At 33.1% G+C, this 18442-nt stretch overlaps 2 protein-coding genes across 3 annotated transcripts; one reads left to right on the plus strand and one right to left on the minus strand.

The window, feature by feature from the left end:
- Nucleotides 1-6: 6 nt before the first annotated feature.
- LOC136776986 (IWS1-like protein) lies at nt 7-4535 on the minus strand. The gene is made up of 8 exons (XM_066732958.1): nt 4265-4535; nt 3916-4166; nt 3697-3832; nt 1935-3626; nt 1488-1848; nt 1047-1336; nt 849-960; nt 7-771 (listed from the first exon to the last, which is right to left on the minus strand). Exons 2-8 carry the CDS (start codon nt 3926-3928, stop codon nt 649-651), a joined length of 2727 nt encoding a protein of 908 aa, XP_066589055.1. The 5' UTR covers nt 3929-4166; nt 4265-4535; the 3' UTR covers nt 7-648.
- On the plus strand, nt 4310-11654 carry Smox (Smad on X). Of its 2 annotated transcripts, XM_066732963.1 has the most exons (7): nt 4310-4370; nt 4458-4734; nt 6760-6968; nt 7090-7313; nt 7385-7608; nt 7893-8206; nt 8654-11654. In XM_066732963.1, exons 2-7 carry the CDS (start codon nt 4532-4534, stop codon nt 8920-8922), a joined length of 1443 nt encoding a protein of 480 aa, XP_066589060.1. In that variant the 5' UTR covers nt 4310-4370; nt 4458-4531; the 3' UTR covers nt 8923-11654. The 2 variants fall into 2 exon arrangements, with proteins under 2 accessions (XP_066589060.1, XP_066589062.1); XM_066732965.1 differs by lacking the exons at nt 4310-4370; nt 4458-4734 and adding an exon at nt 4758-4922.
- Nucleotides 11655-18442: the final 6788 nt, after the last annotated feature.

Here is an 18442-nt window from a genome sequence, read left to right on the forward strand (position 1 = left end):
GGGTGAAAATAAGTTCATCGGTGGAAAAAGGAAGCTAACAGGAGGATAGCATTGAACGGGAAGAAGTAAATCATTCTAATTCTGCCGAAACATGCTTAAAAAATTGTACTTTTCTTCACTTATTATGAAGAATAATATTAACCACTGGGAAAAATGAATTCCAACAAAATTCGAAGTTTGAATGCACTCAGCTATGTTAATATCCCTCGCCTTCGACTAGGGTATCATCTCGCTCCAAACATACCAACTTTGTATCTCTTCAGAAATTGCTCACTTTCTCCCCTAAGCAAACAATAACACATATGATAGCTATCCCCATTTTCTACTTAAGTCCGAAAACGCTCATAACAGAAAATTCATGCAACACGTATTATATGTTACGAGCGTTCCCAGCCAGAAAACGCCCTATATAATAGTTATGAAAAACATGCTCTTACTTCTATGCTTTAGGGTGTCTTAAATTAGTCACCTTGATATTTTTGTCATCACATTGTCAAGATCTACCACTTAATAGAAATAAAGTAAACTTCAGCTTTATTTGGAATTATAAGATTAAACATACTAACAATTATAATACAATTCTGCTAAACACATTTTGTCAGTTAGCAGTGAAATTAACTTATAATTATTTAAAAATTAAAGAAACTATTACAATGACATTTTTCGTCCCTCTATAGATATATCTACGGCTCGTTTCGCCGCTTTAATTCGTTTATTATCAATAAAATTTTTCATGTGTTTTTCAAATCGGTTTAGCTGCTTTTTCGAACTCTGCAAATGAAAAAATTATGTAATTGAGTGACAAGTTACTAGTTACTTGTAATATATTATAAAAATAATGTACTAACTCTACTAATATCGATATCAGACTTCCAATCAGGCCTCACAACGTAATCCTTGTTAGACGGCAAAGGAACACGGGCTCTACCAACCCATCCCGGATCGCCCGGTCGTAAAGGTCTAAAATTATGGTTAAGAGATAAAATTAAATGTTAAACTTTGACCAAATTATATGTTAAAAATGAAGATCAGCATTTTGTCCATACTTTGCTTCTCCTTTCAAAGCTTTATTAATATCTTGCGATTTTTGTGAAGAGCCGCCATCGTCAGTTTTTCTGCGTTTCTGTGGAGTTTGCTCAATGTCTCTCTGCAATCTCTCCTCTTTAGATAATACTTTTAAATCCGCCGATAAATTAAATATATAACGAGCCCACTCGTTTATTAATTTTCTCGCACGTTCCTTATTTTCCTTTGTCTCATTTGGATGCTTGTAAAGGTACATGACAGCTTTACCAATGCCAGCTTGTTTTAAAGACGACTTATCGATCCTCGGAAACTATAAATATGTAACAAATTTAATAAGACTTATAATATATTAATACTTTAACTGCCAGCGTCAAAGACCATCACTCTTGGATTTAGCTATATCTTTGAGGCTGACAGTTAATAGATTAATAAGCAATATTGAGTGACGACATAGGGTTTACCTCCCATAATAATTTCAACAAGCTATCTCTTATTTTTAAGGACGGTAGTGAACGGTCAGGCATTGGAGCTAGCCAATCGGTTAGTACAGATAAAACATTATGCTCCAAGAAAGCTAGTTGCAAATCATGCTTCTTTAACTGAGATAAGACTTTCGGTAACATTGCAATTTTATTCGTAGCTGGTTTATTCATCTGATTTAAATTTCTATCTTCATCGGATGCGGCTTTCATATCTTGTAATAGTTGTGCTATGATATCGTCATTATCATTTATTATATCAATATCTTTCCTTTTACGTCGTCGCGATTGTTCTTCCTTTTTACGAGCCATCATACGATCAAAGTCGGATAAACTATCATCTCTAAAAACAATTAATAATCATATTAGTTCACAAATGTGTAAATAAACTATCGCTTAATTGATTTAATTGTTATATATCTAGTTTACATTCCACCGTGACGAATTCCATCATCAGAGTCCTCCTCCTCATTCTCCTGTTGTCCAATTATTGCTTCATTATCCAACTGTTTATTTTCTTGATCCTCTCCTTCTTCTCCTTCCGGATGTTCGTCATCACTCGGCCCCTTTCTTTTTCTTTCATTATCGTCCTCATTTTCCGAGTCAGACATTTCTCGTCTTGATTTCTTCGTTAATTTAGCATCGTCTCCCTCATCTTCAGAATCGGATAACACTCTACTTCTTTTTCGAACTACGTTATCGGAATCTCTGCTACGACTTCTCGATCTGGATCTGGATTTTGACGCTGAATGTGATCTTGATCGCGATCTGGATTTAGATTTCGATAACGATCGTGAACGCGATCTAGATTTAGATCTGGATCTTGATTTTGATCTGTATCTAGTCGAACCATTTTCCGACTCAGATCTCGATCTGGAGCGTGAGCTTGATTTTTGTGATCCAGAGCGGGAACGAGAACGTGACCTTGATTTTCGTGACCCAGACCTGGAGCGAGAACGTGACCTTGACTTTGATCTTGATCTGGAGCGTGAACGAGATCCCGAGTGCGATTTTCTTGATCCAGAATGGGATCTGGATCGAGATTTTGAACGAGACCTGGATCTTGAACGCGAACTATTTCTCGATCCAACTGGAGAACGTGAACTTTTTCTTGAGCCTGAGCCTGATCTTGACCTTGAGCTAGCAACAGATTTTCTTGAACCTGATCTTGAACGTGAACGAGATCCTTTCCTAGATGCAGATGGCGATCGAGATCCTTTCCTAGATGCAGATGGCGATCGAGATCCTTTCCTAGATACAGATGGCGATCGAGATCCTTTCCTAGATCCAGATAGAGATCGGGACTTTGATCGTGCCATTGCTATTGATCCTGATCTAGATCGTGATCTTGAATGAGAACCTTTTTGCATTGGACTAAGCGATTGCTTCCGTGAGCCTGAACGTGACCGAGACCTTTCTTTCTCAATATTTCCATTAGCAGAAGGTGATCTTGACCTTGAGTGTGAACTTCTTCTCGATTGTGGTGATTTTGACTTACTTGGTGATCGAGATCGTTTTCTTAATTGCGAGGGACTTCTTGATCTTGCGTTATCAACATTCTTACTTGGACTGGCCGATAGGGATCGTGATTTTGAGCGTGTTTCTAATAATTTTGGAGAACCAGACCTAGATCTAGGCTGTCTAGATAAGTCAGGTGTTTTTGAACGAGATCGAGAATGTGTTTGCGATCTTTCTATTCCAAAGCCAGCTTGTGACTTTGATCGAGATCTTGATTGAGATCTAGACCTAGATCTAGATCTAGATTGCGATCTGGATTTTGCTTTTGGTGAATTCGATTTTGATCTGGACCTTGGACTAGAATTAAATCCCGCTCGAGTTAAAGAATTACTTCTTGATCTTGATCTTGATTGTGATCGTGATTTAGCAAAAAAAGGTGAAGCTGGTAAATGAGATTCCGATTGAGATTTGGCATTTTCCTGTTCAAAAGGTGACTTAGATCTTGATCTTGATAGTCTTTCATGCTCTTTAGGTGAATGTGGAGAGGTAGAAATGTGTTTTGAAGGTAAGCAACCTGGTGATCCAGAATACATTTTTGAATTAGAAGCCAATGTTGGACAAGAAGGAGATGTATCTCGCTCAGGGGACGAAGGATTCGATCTGCTTGAAAATATTTAAAAACATTATTTCAACACAACTATACCTCATAGAAACATAAGAATTTATAATATACCTATTAGGTGACAATTTTCTACTGTTAGAATTAGATCTTGATCTGTTTTCTTGAAATGATTCAATACTGTTGGATATATGGGAAGTTAGTGATGGACTTTTTGAATTTGCAGGTTCTTCTTCTGAGTCACTCATGCCTTTTTGTACAAAAAACAAAAAATTATCAAATATATAAATATAAAATACCAGCATTTTTTTTTAAATTTGTTATTTTGCTTACCATCAAAAGCCATTATAAGAATAAGGTTTACTATTAGTTGAAACTAATAGATTAACAGAAAATATAGTGCACGTTTTATCGAATTTCGTTAAACTAACAGGCGACACCAACCTTTCTTTTTTTTAATTTATTCAGTAGCAACTATTAATAATAGAAAGTGATAGAAATCACAAAACACAAACCGAAAGAATTAGAGGTTAAGTTACGATCCATTACGATTGGTGTTGTTCAGTATAGCCAACTGCAAAAAGCTTAAAATAAACATGTTGTTACGTTTATTACTCTTTTGATTGGTTTTGAGAAAATGACAAGAAGGGGAAGGACAGAGGCGGAAAAGAGCGATATGTACCGAAGATGCCGCCGACGGCCGAAGTGCAGCCGACGTTGTATGATTACAGAAGCAAGATGGCGGCTGCTGCAAAGCTCTCGCCGCCCGTCTGTGCGACACTTTTACAGTGCGATAAGTCACATTGATACGTATTCACTACATGATTAATAGTCAGTAGAATTAATTGGATATCAATACTTGGGAATATCTGTAGAACTGGGAAAAGCTGTGCAGCAGTTTGAAAGAAGAGCGGCCTGATGCGGGTCGCGTGCGATCATCGGAGCGCAAATGATGACTTCGATGTTGCCCAGCTTTAATCCGCCGATAGTGAAGCGGTTGCTGGGTTGGAAAAAGGCCGAAGGTGAGGACAAATGGAGTGAAAAGGCCGTTAAGAGTCTCGTGAAAAAATTGAAGAAATCTGCGGGATTGGAAGAGTTGGAGAAAGCTATTACAACCCAAAGCTGTAATACAAAGTGTATCACAATACCGAGGTATGCATGTGTGTATATGCGTGTATGTAGGTATATGTCTGTATGCTTATACGTATTTTTTATGCATTCACAAAACAGCACACAGAGACAAAGACACTTGCCTGTCGGTCGAATTCTTGTACTTTTGCCTGGTGCTTGAAATATGCAATTTATCAATTGGTCGTGTATCGCAATACAGAGAACGTCTCGTGAGTTGATGCTTTTTGCGTATAAACTTTCGAATTAACAAAGGATGCCAAGGGATAGAGTATATACTGGGCGAATAAGTAACATTAAAAGACATTGGTATTTTTTGTGTTACAAAGCGAAGTTTTCATATTATACACTATAATACATGATATTGTCTATTACACATTATACTATTCCATGAGAGAAAATGAAAGTTGTGTACGTATGTGCGCGTGCGTGTGTAGGTGCGTGCATGCTAAGATTTTCATATTGACTTGTTTTATAGCTTTTATTAAAAAAGACCAAGATGATAATTTTGAAACAACCAAACACAATGAAAAGTTGAACGGGCTCACAGTTGATGAGTTGTGAAAGGAAATGACAAAGTGTCAAATCTTAGTAACAGTGTTGTTACAGTGCGGCTGACCATATATATGTACATATATAGTTGTATTAGCTAAGGATACGACAAATCTAAACTAGTCACGACAACCCAAGACACCGTAGCTTAATCAAGTTTTACATTTAAACTCTTTAAATGCCAGCGTCAAACATTTGGCAGTCTAGCGACACAGATGTTTGACGCTGGTAGTTAAAGGATTAAAAGACTTAAAAATGTAATTATAAGCATTAACTACTTATTTGAAAAAAGGCTTTCATGTGAAATGATATTATTTTTGGTTATTTAGAGTGAGATCTTTGGTGAAAAATTCCTTACCCTGTTAATATTTAAGGTTTGCATCGAAACGCCACACGGGTGCGAGTGTTTGTTTGTTTTATGCGCGACAAGGGTATACTATATTAAAAAATGCGGTCGCTTCAGTTTACTTCCAAGTCTGTTATTAACTTTTTCATAATATATTCGTGCATTTGAAAAAATTATTATATTAATAACTGCATTCTTTGCTTTTCTTATTTTTATTCCTATTAATAAAACACTTTCGATGATAACATTTTTTTGTAACGCCTGTAAGAATAATGTATCCTTTGAACGTCTTCTGAAACATGATACAATATACTGTTTGCTTTTGTATAGAGTTGATTAAATTCTGAGTACGATGACAGGGCCGATTTTCTTACATTGGATGACACCGTGCTAATTAGTATATAATAGGATGGGTAAAAAGACATCAAAATGAGTGAAGGAAGAGAAGAAAAAAATACAAAATAAAAGTATTAAATAGAGTTTCGAGTATATTATAGATTATAACATAAGAGCTATGTATTTTCTTTGTTGATTGATGGTTACTCAAAAAATGGTCTGTATCTAATACAGTTTCCTGAAGAATTATAAACATTTCATAAAGGTTGGTTAATTTCTGCCAGAATCCGTTCAACTCAACGCGACTCAAATTTTTTATTTTCCTTTTCTTAGTCATTGAAACAACTATGTCCTGATTGACATTAGCATTGATTATTTCTTGTAGTTCCTCGAAGTACTCTAGTCGGTTCTCGCTTTTAATGCAGAAACCATGAAACCATTTTGACGAGTATTGCAAACAAAACGAATCCTAGGGGAAATCACTTGTAGATCCCGCATTTCCTCAGTGAATCTGGTTTATTACGTAATAATTTTGATAGAGTCATGTGAGCTTAATTAAGAGTAATGTAGAGTGTGCATTATATGATACAGTACAACAACAGAAAAAGGAATGATGGCCAATGTCTCGAGCACGAAAATACCAAGGCTTCTGTCGCCCTCTGCAGTGATTTTATTTACCAAATACGTAGAAATATAGATTTATTGGAAACCAACATTGATCTTTCTATTTAACTATACATTAAAAGAAAATTAAGAAAAAAGGAGTACTCACAATACTATTAAAGCAATGTAAGAGTACAATTTGTTGTTTTCAGACCTAGTCCTGGTGGAGTTGGTGATAACGGCGTGCAAGGTGTGCGCGGTAAGGGTTTGCCACACGTTATTTACTGCAGACTTTGGCGCTGGCCAGATTTGCAGTCACACCACGAGTTACGAGCAATCGAGCATTGCGAGTACGCCTTCACTCAAAAGAGAGACGAAGTCTGTATCAATCCTTATCATTATCAGCGAATACAAACACCAGGTGATATGCTCATCACTCTAAATTATTTATTGTTAACAAAAAAATTACATATAATTCCTCTAAATTGACTGAATGTATCTTTTTAACTTTTATGTAAGCTTAAACTAAAATTGCATTGCAGTTCTGCCAGCGATACTGGTACCTAGACACAATATAGCTGGTGACGAATCTATTCTCTATAATACATCCTTGGAAGAGCTCAGTGTTAGTGTTCCTGAGAACACAAGTTTTCATGCTACTTTGAATCATCAACACCACAGCCAACAAGGGATATCTCAGTCTTCTCAACAGAACCACCACCAGCAGCAACACCAGCAACAGAATAACTCGTATCAAGGGATCCAAGTACGTCTGAAAATTTAAAATCGTCCAAGGATATTTTATCATGAAGCACAATATGATTATATTCATTACAGAATATGCAAGCAACAAGTCCGGCAAGTGTTGGTAGTTTGGGTAGTGTTCAGGGCTCGCCACATCCAGCTCCTGGTTCAATGGATCCACCAGCAGATACACCACCTCCAGGATATATAAGCGAAGATGGCGATAATATGGATCACAATGATAACATGTCGCTATCACGTCTTTCACCCAGTCCTGTTGATGCGCAACCAGTCATGTACTGCGAGCCAGCTTTTTGGTTATTATAATTTAAATATTCTTGTTAACCTTATAATATAAAAGCATTAAGTAACTTGCGGCTAATATGGCCTAGATTATGAAAATAAACAATATTAAACAGAACATAGTATAAGGCAATTTCACGCGCGCGCGTACAGGAATTAACACATTTACTCTTATTACATTGTTAGGTGAACTACTTTTTACATGCAAGTTTTAGAGATTAAAGATCTTATTATCCGCAAGTATCCTTATAATGTATTTTCCCCGCGGTTTACTAATTTATTGTATGAACATTTTCAGGTGTTCCATAAGTTATTATGAGTTAAATACCAGAGTCGGTGAAACTTTTCATGCATCTCAGCCAAGTATTACTGTGGATGGCTTTACGGATCCCAGTAACTCGGAACGATTTTGTCTTGGTCTATTGTCCAATGTCAATAGAAATACAGTGGTCGAGCAAACTAGACGTCATATTGGTAAAGGAGTAAGACTGTACTATATAGGTGGTGAAGTTTTTGCCGAATGCTTATCCGACTCTAGCATTTTCGTTCAAAGTCCTAATTGTAATCAGCGATATGGCTGGCATCCAGCGACAGTTTGCAAAATACCTCCCGGTAAGATTTTATTCAATAATTTTCTTTAAGCTGATGCCACAGATAACTTATATAAACAAAAATTGTAAATAGAGTATAAAAATTGCCTGTGAAATTTAATAATGTTGAATTATGCTTTTGTCATTTTCGTATTATCGAAACTATTCATGATCTCGTAATTTACAAACAGTTACGGCACCATCTTTATTGCTTTCTTTCCTGCTTACATAATAATGTTGAAAGAAATAAAAATGAAAGGTTCATCGAGGCTTTATTCTGATGCTTCCTTCGTCTTAATATATTTATTGATTGATAGTAGGATTTTACTATTAGTTTATAGGCTATACGAAAAACGCTTGTCTAACAAGTATCGGATGATGAGTCTCAATGGACCTACATTCAAAATATCCATACAACGGTCTATACATGGTCCTTAAAGCAGTGGACATACTTTTGCTTTGTTCTCAGGTTGTAACTTGAAAATTTTTAACAACCAAGAGTTTGCTGCTCTTCTATCGCAATCGGTATCACAGGGTTTCGAGGCGGTTTATCAATTAACTCGAATGTGCACTATCAGGATGAGTTTTGTAAAAGGATGGGGAGCGGAATACAGGCGACAAACGGTTACATCTACGCCATGCTGGATAGAGTTGCATTTAAACGGGCCTTTGCAATGGCTGGACAGGGTACTAACCCAAATGGGCTCGCCACGGCTGCCATGCTCGTCGATGTCTTAAATGTCTTGGAATAAGCTGTTAGAACACGATTGAGTGCTACTGTGGTTCTAGAAAGGAGAGAACGTTGAAAAGAATTTTTTGGTGTAGAATGGCTGTAGCTTGATCAGCTGCTGTAAGATTTTCAAGAAGTCTTCAAATCTTCTCTCATCGGCATGCATCAGGAGCAAGAAAAGGTCATCAAATGCTACATTCAAGTTTTATTCAACATTAGTCTATAACGTGACGTGCCCAGACCACTCTAAATATTTCACTAGAATATCTGTAGCTGCCAGACTCGTCACACTGAAAAGTCATTGCGCTTTAAGGAAATTCAATAGATAGAGACGATACTTGCATAAAGTACGTTTCAATTTACTCGTGACAAGAAACTGCACTTAGCCTTAAATTGATGTAAGGTTTAGAAAGGTGTGCTTGTTTTGCAATTAAGTATGCATAAAGTTTGCATACGAACATCGTAAATTAGATTTTATCAATTTAGCTGAGAAATGGCGAATTTCATTATAATCTCGTTATGAGAGGAGGATGATAATGTTTATATATGTATGTATATATGTACCACCTTAATGGAAGAGCTCATCTTTTTATATATTTTTCTCACATATAAAAAAAAACTAAACACACGAAGAAGATACCACATAAAAGCTGTACCGTATACGCCATATCTGCTGAAATCCATAGATTTGTATATCTAAATTTTACAAATTTACCAAATGGGAGTTCTCCCTTGGGAACTCTATTTTTTAAGAAAGCAGACATTAATGAACGCATTAAAAGCATATTTACAAAAATGCTAAATGCTAAAATAACTAAGGCTTTTATTTACCAATAAAGCGAAAATAATGCGTAGAGTGACATAGATGCGTTTTTAGTTTTTTTGATCATTTAAAAGCAATAATTCAAAACATTTGTTGTCCTTGATTAAAAGAAAAAAGAACGGAAAAGGTCAATTGGACATTAAAAAAAAAATACTACGAAAGGTTTGTTCCTTTTTGTTGCACCAGTTCAAACTTTGAGCTGTTGCACTTAGTCAATGTTCTTTTAATGAAAAGAAGAACAAAAAGGTGTGACAAAATCCGATAAAAAGAGTACTCTAATTTGAGTTTCTTATGCCAGTTTACACACTAATTAGCGAAAAAGATCAAACCTAATATTTAATGTAATAAAGGTTATGCGGCAAAGCCGTTTATTAACTGTTTTATGTTAAATTTACTGTGCAAGATATAAATGAATAAACCTAGTAAAGATGAATATTCAGAAAAATAAAAGTTACAAATAACGACGTGATCATGAAAATGAAATGTGGGTAAAAACGATCGCTGATCCCGAGGGATGGTCTAAGATTATTGTTACGTATTACGGTGTCTTATCTTAATTAATTGATACTCTTGTTAAGGATAAGCCCTATATTTCTTACTAATGATAAGGATGTTAGAGATATTTGGTCCGTAACAATGAAAAGTATATTATTTGCATAATAATAAAGAAAGAAAAATAAAATCAGAAAGATGCATCATATACTATTATCCGTAATACCGAAATGTTTCAAAAGTAGAATAGATATCACGTTGTGAACGATAACATATTAATGACCAAGAAATTCAAAAATATGTCGTTCTGTTTTAAAGTCAACCATTTTCATATAGCATATACAAATGTATACATTAAAATATCTTTTAATTTTACTTTATCGCGATAACGAAAATAATTAAGATTTTTATTTTATCGCTCATGTCGTTATTTCTGAAGATTCGACGGAAACCAAAAAGTGATTTTTAAACTTTGATTATTGTAAGAAGAAATTTGTAAAATTTTATTATTATTAATTATTGTTGTTATTATCATCCTTAATATTATCATCATCATCATCATCAAATATTAGTTACAGCTGTTGCTTCCGTTAGTGTGGTGTATTATCACTGTCACATTCGTCAATGGGGACTTATTCCAAATGGTTCCATACCGAAATTAATTATAAACAATGTTTAGAATATTATCTCTTTAGGACGAGTCGGTTTAAGCTTTAAGTTTTTTTATTGGATGGTGACCAATTTTATGCGTTAATCAAGTGTTTCAGGCCAGCAGCGATTACATCAATTATTAACATAATAAAAAAATAAAAGCGTAATGTTGTGCTCATTAGTGTTAATATGAATGCAAAGAACTTATACACCTTTCTTATTGCAATTCTTTTCTTGTTTAGCCATCTGCAGAGAGTTAACACTCGTATATTATTCTTTAATTGAATAATTCAGTATAGAAAGACAAAAAGAGGAATATAGGTTTAAGCAACGGAAACGCACCATAGAAGTTGTATCAATTTTAAGGAAAATTAATACAAATGATTCGTAAATTTGCACATAATTTAAGAATCGGTTTAATTTTTCAGACGATTAATGTTTTTAATTTTAATAAACAATAATCTCAGGCTTTTTGAAAAAAACATAGTAGAGGTTGATGTACGTTTAACGCACGGGTCGATGGAAAAACAAATCTTGACTAATATAAAATTATGTAAATAATGTAAATAAACGTGATTTAATGAAAAATTCCCATTAAAGACGGAAGGTGAGTTATCAATGTTAGAGCAATGCTTAAAATACAAGTTTTATTATTCTTTGGTAAGTATTTTTCGTTCTATCATTAATTGTTTAGTTTTAACATTTTTATAATACTGAAACTAACAGTTAATCAATTGTATAGGTCTTATACATTAAATGATTGATAGTCAGCAATTGTTCATTATTTGTGTATAAATAATAGACCAAAAGAAAAATTAAAGTTGCTACCAAATTTAACTAGTTATGATGGAAACAACAGAAATCATTAAAAGTGTTGAAGGAACAGATAACATTAGGTTTGTATTATAAGCAGTAAAATTTTTCGTTATAATATTTATAAGATGAGTTAGATTTTAGTTAATATTACAAAATAAATTAATCCTGCTTGTACGTTTCTTCAGAATTAATCATCTCTATCAATTAGTATACTTTATAGATTGTATGTACCAATTTAAAATTTGTGGTCATTGATGTTAAAATATTAATTCTTACATGAATTTCAAATGATTTATTTCATAAATTTCAAATTTTTAGTGGTAATGAAATACTTACCCCTTTCAAATAATGGCTGGTGCACGTATCCTAAAAAGAGAAATAAAGAATAAAATAAGTATTTTACTCTGTATCCATCATTTTCAAGTTTCTGTAAGTATTTTTTGATTATTATTTAAAACCAAAATTGAAACTATAGGTTGAAGTTTTCATTAGATGGGAAGCATCACATGTGATTATATCAAAGCCTGGAAATTAAGCACCCAGAAAGAAATATTAAGAAGTAAATTTTAATTGTTTAGAAGAGTACATTTAATATTGTTATTTCATATTCTTGTAACTGTTTACAAGAACTCTTCCAAAAACGCTGTATTAAAATAATTCTAGAAATATGGTGTAGAGGTACCTTTGTAATTATAATTATTTTAACTTGTCTAAGCAAAAACACCAGTTCATTGGGTAAAGGGGTAACAGAGTTTGTGCACTATTAATATGATATCTGTGTTTTTGTATCCATCTATTTCTCCAGTTATATTTAAATTTTACTTTTTTGTCTTTTCTCCAATGCACATAATCTCATTTTCTTATATGATTTCATATAAACAGTTGTAATACTTTCCATAGAAAGATATTTCTATTGTATCTAGCAGATATTATAATTAACTGATATACTTTAAACATTCTAAACATTACATGGTTTTTGCTCTCTAATCAGAAAAAACTCTATTTTTTCAATTTATATATGTGTAAAGATTTCTTTAAATTTCCATAGAAATTATTATACGAAGAACAGAGTGTACATTTTTATGAAATAAGTACCCTTTATAATTAATGATAACATTTGTATATTTTCGTGGAAAAACATCATTTGAATGCAGCTACAAATAATTGTTTGAGCCACTTTTTAATTTGTCTTACATTTTCAGGATATTAATTAAATAATGACAAAATATATTTCTGTTTGAAATCATGGAACTAAGTAAGTTAGTGTAAGCAATTTGCGATTTTTTTTAGCATCTTGTCTATCATTAAAATTAGTTTTGAAGTCAGATGCAAGCTTTCCGAACATTTTCATAGACTCTCTCATTTATATAAATACTAAACCACATACTTATAGTTATGTCTATTATTATTTCTTTTGTAGAAGTTATCAATATTACCATTATAGATATTTATTTGTTGATGATATTTGTAATAAAGATGATGAGAATGATTAATAATATCCTGCGTGTATATATATAGTAGTGCGCATTGTGTATATTTAAATTTTTTAATGAATTCGAAAAATGATTACTTGTAAAAATATTAACCGTGTAAATGTGGGGCCAATTTTACGCACAGAACTTTGATTTTATATGTAATTAGTGGCGCTAATCATACTGTACCAGTTTTTAAGATCTGTTTTATAACAATAAAATTTCTTTTTATTACTATATTTAAAACATTCTACCAGTAATATCAAACTAGTGTGTCCTTATTATCATGGAGGTTTTGGATAAATAATAGCAAAAAGTAAAAATCTTGTAAATGTATACATTTACTAGTTAATATATATATATGCACTGATCACAATTAAGAAAAAACAACTAAATATAACTATTTCTAATAAATGTATACATTTACAAAATAATGTTTCTTTTACTTAAAGTTGTAAAATTATTTTTTGGAAATTGATTTTAGGCTCATCAATCTATATCTTTTCAATGTATACGTTTTGTGTGATAAGATTAATAAGTTTCATAGAGTTGAGTGTACATGTTAGTAACTAAACGTTGCCAGTACTATATTGAAGCGTCGAATCCAATAATACAATCACTTTAATCTGATCAGTGGTAAAACTTTCGTCGAGTAAGAACCCAGATAGCCAAGTCTGCGCTCGCAGATTGAGTCCTGAATTCTGCTACAAAATCTGTCAAGAAAATGACTTCAAGCTGGTAACAAAACCTGCTGTAGCAAATTCTATGTTCGATCTGGATGAAGGATCGTACCTAATTCTGCTGTCAAAACCTGACAACAGTTATTTGACAGATTTGGTAATAATTCTGCTCTCTCATTTTTAAAAATCATACTTTGCTAGGAGTTAAGTTGGGCTTAGCGCATATATATAAAATCGCATTTAACGCCTTTATATATGTACTTAACGTAAAATTTTACGTTAAGTTACACGCAAGAGCGATGTAATGCAAGACACCAGGATTGTGTTGCCTTAAAATTTACAAATCCTCGTAAGGCAACGTATAAAAACCTATATATATATATATATATGTATATGTATACGTAAAGTGACGTAAGACATTAAAGTTATTTTATGTGCATTAGTCTTTGGGCTAACCACCGCCCGATATGGAGATCGCGTTAGACGATTTCAGCAGCTTAACTTTTATAGATGGCGTTTTGATGTATTGTGATGTGGTAACCTATGGGCTATGATACCAGCGTTGCCAAGTCCGCCATGTTGGAAGATACTACGCTGTATAGTTTGTTGGCGAGAATTGAATATAACACGCAAAATGTATAGTAAAGTGTGATTCACACAAGCGAGCAGCATATGCCGGCGGGAGTGAAGCAAGGTGGTGGGGGAAAATGGCTGGCCGCCATCTATGATTGTTGATAAATATAGCACATAATAACATATATATATGTTATATTTTGGACTCCACAATCCCGTGACTGAAGACAAAATTAATATCACGGAACTTTGTGGTTCATGGTCCGGTATGTTTCTGGTAATCCATTGTTCATTACGTGCTTTATTACTTTGTTACTCTCAAACTGCTAAATCCTACAATTTTAAAGAAATATGGTTGAGCCAGCAGGTAAAAGTAAGTGAAGTATATTTTTCCATTTTTATTTTTAAAGATTAAATATGAAATACTGTACATTGTTACATTTGAATGTTTCAAATTGCAGATCAGAAAATGAAATAATTATAAATAATTAACAATTGGCGGCAACTGGGATGCACATACACCGGAATCAAAGTAGGAAAAAGGTTTGGAAGTTTAAATTGTTTCATCGTTCCGTTTTTCTCCCGCGGTTTAGTTCTGTCTATTTCGAAGATATTTTAACAAATACGATGTCGCTGATATCGCACGTTAATGAATGGTTTTGTCTTCGGTCACGGGATTGTTGAGTCCACAATGGAATGGTTTGGTTTGGTTCACGGGATTGTGGAATCTAGAATATAACATATATATATGATATATATACGTTATTATGTGCTATATATATCAACAATCATAGATGGCGGCCAGCCATTTTCCCCCACCACCTTGCTTCACTCCCGCCGGCATATGCTGCTCGCTTGAGACAGGCGCTTGGCCACGTGACGTCATCAAACCGGAAAAATCCTTCTTCGTTAAGGAGAACCGTAAAACGTGCTGGTGACCAGATAATGTGCACTCGCGAGAAACGACGACGATTCGTGTCAAACTAGCAATCTTCGTACAGACATCTTTATTTTCCTTCCCTCGTTAACGTAGCTCCCTCTAGTGTTGGCGAGGAGAACCAGCGAAATTTCAGACCTAACCTAACCTATATAAACATTCGCGGAACTTTCTTTCTCTCCTTCGGTTCATACCCACGATTAAACGCGTTTACAACCTCATACCGAATGCCCGAGGCTCACCGCTCCACGCGAAACTTCCCTTCATACAAGTTTCCCAGTGCAGACAAGCAAATTTCACAGACAGCTGTGTATGAATCGTGCTCATCCGTGTAGAAGAGTATTTGATTGGTATCGTAAAAATCGTGAGACAATAATTGCTAAAAAATAAATATATATTATTATATTACATTATATCTGTCTCTTGTGAATGATTTCAAAGGATCAAATGTGGACGAGATATAAGTTTTCGATTTCAAAATGCATTACATACCGCCCTTTTTCAATTGATATATATTTTCTTGCGAATTGCAATTCTTACATGCAAAACTCTCGAACACACAAATAATCACGCTACACGTACGATATTTTTTATCGAATCTTTTTGTCGCCTTTAACGAGAGATAAATTGTGAAAATAGTTTATATATGTATATGTTGTCTACGTGTATTGATGTAGGAAACCAACGTGCGGTCTCTTCAACAAGAAAAAAATTATAAAAAATAATCTGTCTACAATATGTCAATAAAGAATTGTGGTATACTATAGATACTGGAAAAAGAGAGGGATAAGGTGTATGGGTGAGTGAGTTTGTGTGAATGAAAGTGAAAGAGGGATAGAGAGAGAGAGAGAGAGACCAAATTTATGTAAACGAAATGTTTGTTTAAAGAAATGGTAGAAATTTAGAAACAAAATGTGCAATAATCGATTCTGTGAAATATATGACGCATAGCATGCACATTATAAAATATATAAAGCAAAATGTATAATGCTCTGACCATGAAATTGTACCTTTTTCGCTCTTTTGCAACTTTGGTGTTTCAGTAAGTTCGTTAAAATCAGAGTTTGACTAAAACTTGGTTAGTGTACATATAGTATTATACATATTAAAGATATCTATAAATATAGTCCATATAATACATATTATTCTTCTCAGCTATTTAATACAAATAAAGTTCGCTCATGAATTTAATAAACTGATACAATTAATCAAGAAAAGGATCTTATTTTTAGTGTAAACAATTTATATAATTTCAATGGTTCTATGAAAATAGTTTTAAAAATAAGTCTCTTTTACATTGAAGGTTATGTGGGATCGTGAAATTGACTATTTTATGTCTAAATTATTTGAAATGTAATGAAAGATAACACAAAATCAATATATTATTATATTCTGTAAATCTTTGGATTTCGTATTTCATCTTACGCACACACACGATTCTTGCACTACATAGGCGAATGAAAGGTACATTTATCTCTAATGTTAATTATTCGATATAAGTTGATATTCTAAAATTGGATAAATCAACTGAAAATTGACTTAATTAATATATATAGAGGATAGTAACTTATCAAATTCAAACTTATTATCGTTCAGGGTTCTTTTACACTGCCTTCGATCGTAAGATGAGATATGTAATTTATACCAAAATGGATACTATATCGACCAGTTTTAATATTTAACAAATTAGCTTTATTTTCTGAAAGCTTTTAAATGCTTGCGCTTTATAATTTCTTTTTTTTCTAACGATTCAAACGGCATAAAATTTAAACCAAATGTTATTATTTAGCTTTCTAACTAAAAGTCTCAATTTGCTCCTATCCTACTCATAAAATTGTAATGGTTAGAGAGGTGATGGAAAACTGATGAATTTTCTGTGATGTACAAAACTTGAAATTGATAAAAAACAAGATTTGTGGTTTTATCGTATATTATTTTTGTTTCATATAAAAATATATTATATTATTTTCCGTATACCTCGACGGAAAATGTAGATCATTTGATGCTTTACGCACAGAAAGGTTTGAGTTTGATAAAAAATAAAAATAATATCTATATGAAAACGAATACTTTGCATAAAAAATTCAATAAGTAGTTTTAATTACTCTATCCTTTTTTTCTAAACAACAGCATTGTTACATTAATTTTACCACACTTTGATGCAAATAAAAATATTTTATGCAACTATCAAAATTATCATGTTTTATATATGTTACAAAGAGATATTTATATTCTCTTATTAAATTTATAGTTTATATAATTAAAGATATTTAATATGATTAATACCAAAGCTATATACTACAAGTTCATTCGAAATTACGTAGTACACACATATGTACTGCTGCCATACATACCTCCATGGGTTTGCAAGTGCTAAGCAGCCAAGCCAATGTGGTGCACTAGCCGACAAATGCAGCAATCTCGACCGATAAGTAAAGTACTTATATGATTGGTTGATCACTTAAAATTGGCCAATCATATAGTGGGTAGGAAAATGACCTAAAGGTACGGTAATACTAAAAAGCGAGGGTGAATAGGGATTATGGAAGAGCTGTGAGAGCTGTATGTATTTTACCCCCAATCTTGGAAGGGAAATAGGGGTAACTGTAGAATTTTGATAGAGATCTATGGAAATCGAGTAAAAATGACAATGCAGTTGATGCCGTTTTTAAGGAAAATTTCAAATTTTTGTTTATATAAATTAAAGAAGCTAAATTAGTCGCTCAAATAATTTATAGAAAATGTAATCTATTATAAAAATAACACATTTGATTTTAAATTTAATACAAGTGAAGATAATATATAATGAAAGATTTTAATATTCAAAATATTGCAAAAAGTGTTTAACTTAGAATTATAAGTTTAATCTATATAGTAGCGGACATTTCTTCAACTGTATATGTAAATTTTACATTCTATCAATTTATTTAAGTGACCAATATAGATTATTCAATTTGTATAAAAAACTATTTGAAATTTTCTTCAAAAACGGCATCCTGCACTGTCAAATACTGTAAATTTTGCTAGATTTCATACAAAACTCTACAGTTGCCCCTATTTTCCTTAAAAGAATGGGGGTAAAAT

The sequence above is a fragment of the Prorops nasuta genome, unplaced genomic scaffold (genome assembly GCF_024137725.1).
Source record: "Prorops nasuta isolate Cenicafe-Biocafe unplaced genomic scaffold, Cenicafe_Pnas_1.2 PNAS00010, whole genome shotgun sequence".
NCBI lineage: Eukaryota > Metazoa > Arthropoda > Insecta > Hymenoptera > Bethylidae > Prorops > Prorops nasuta.

Bases quoted from the DNA above. Each gene is read 5' to 3' on its own strand.
- LOC136776986 (XM_066732958.1), bottom strand. The intron at 1,849-1,934 runs GTAAACTAGATA...AATTGTTTTTAG, and splicing joins GGAATTCGTCACGGTGGAAT to AGATGATAGTTTATCCGACT. The intron at 772-848 runs GTTAGTACATTA...TTTCATTTGCAG, and splicing joins CTGATATCGATATTAGTAGA to AGTTCGAAAAAGCAGCTAAA.
- Smox (XM_066732963.1), top strand. From the start codon at position 4,532: ATGATGACTTCGATGTTGCCCAGCTTTAATCCGCCGATAGTGAAGCGG. The intron at 6,969-7,089 runs GTGATATGCTCA...ATTGCATTGCAG, and splicing joins TCAGCGAATACAAACACCAG to TTCTGCCAGCGATACTGGTA. The intron at 8,207-8,653 runs GTAAGATTTTAT...CTTTGTTCTCAG, and splicing joins AGTTTGCAAAATACCTCCCG to GTTGTAACTTGAAAATTTTT.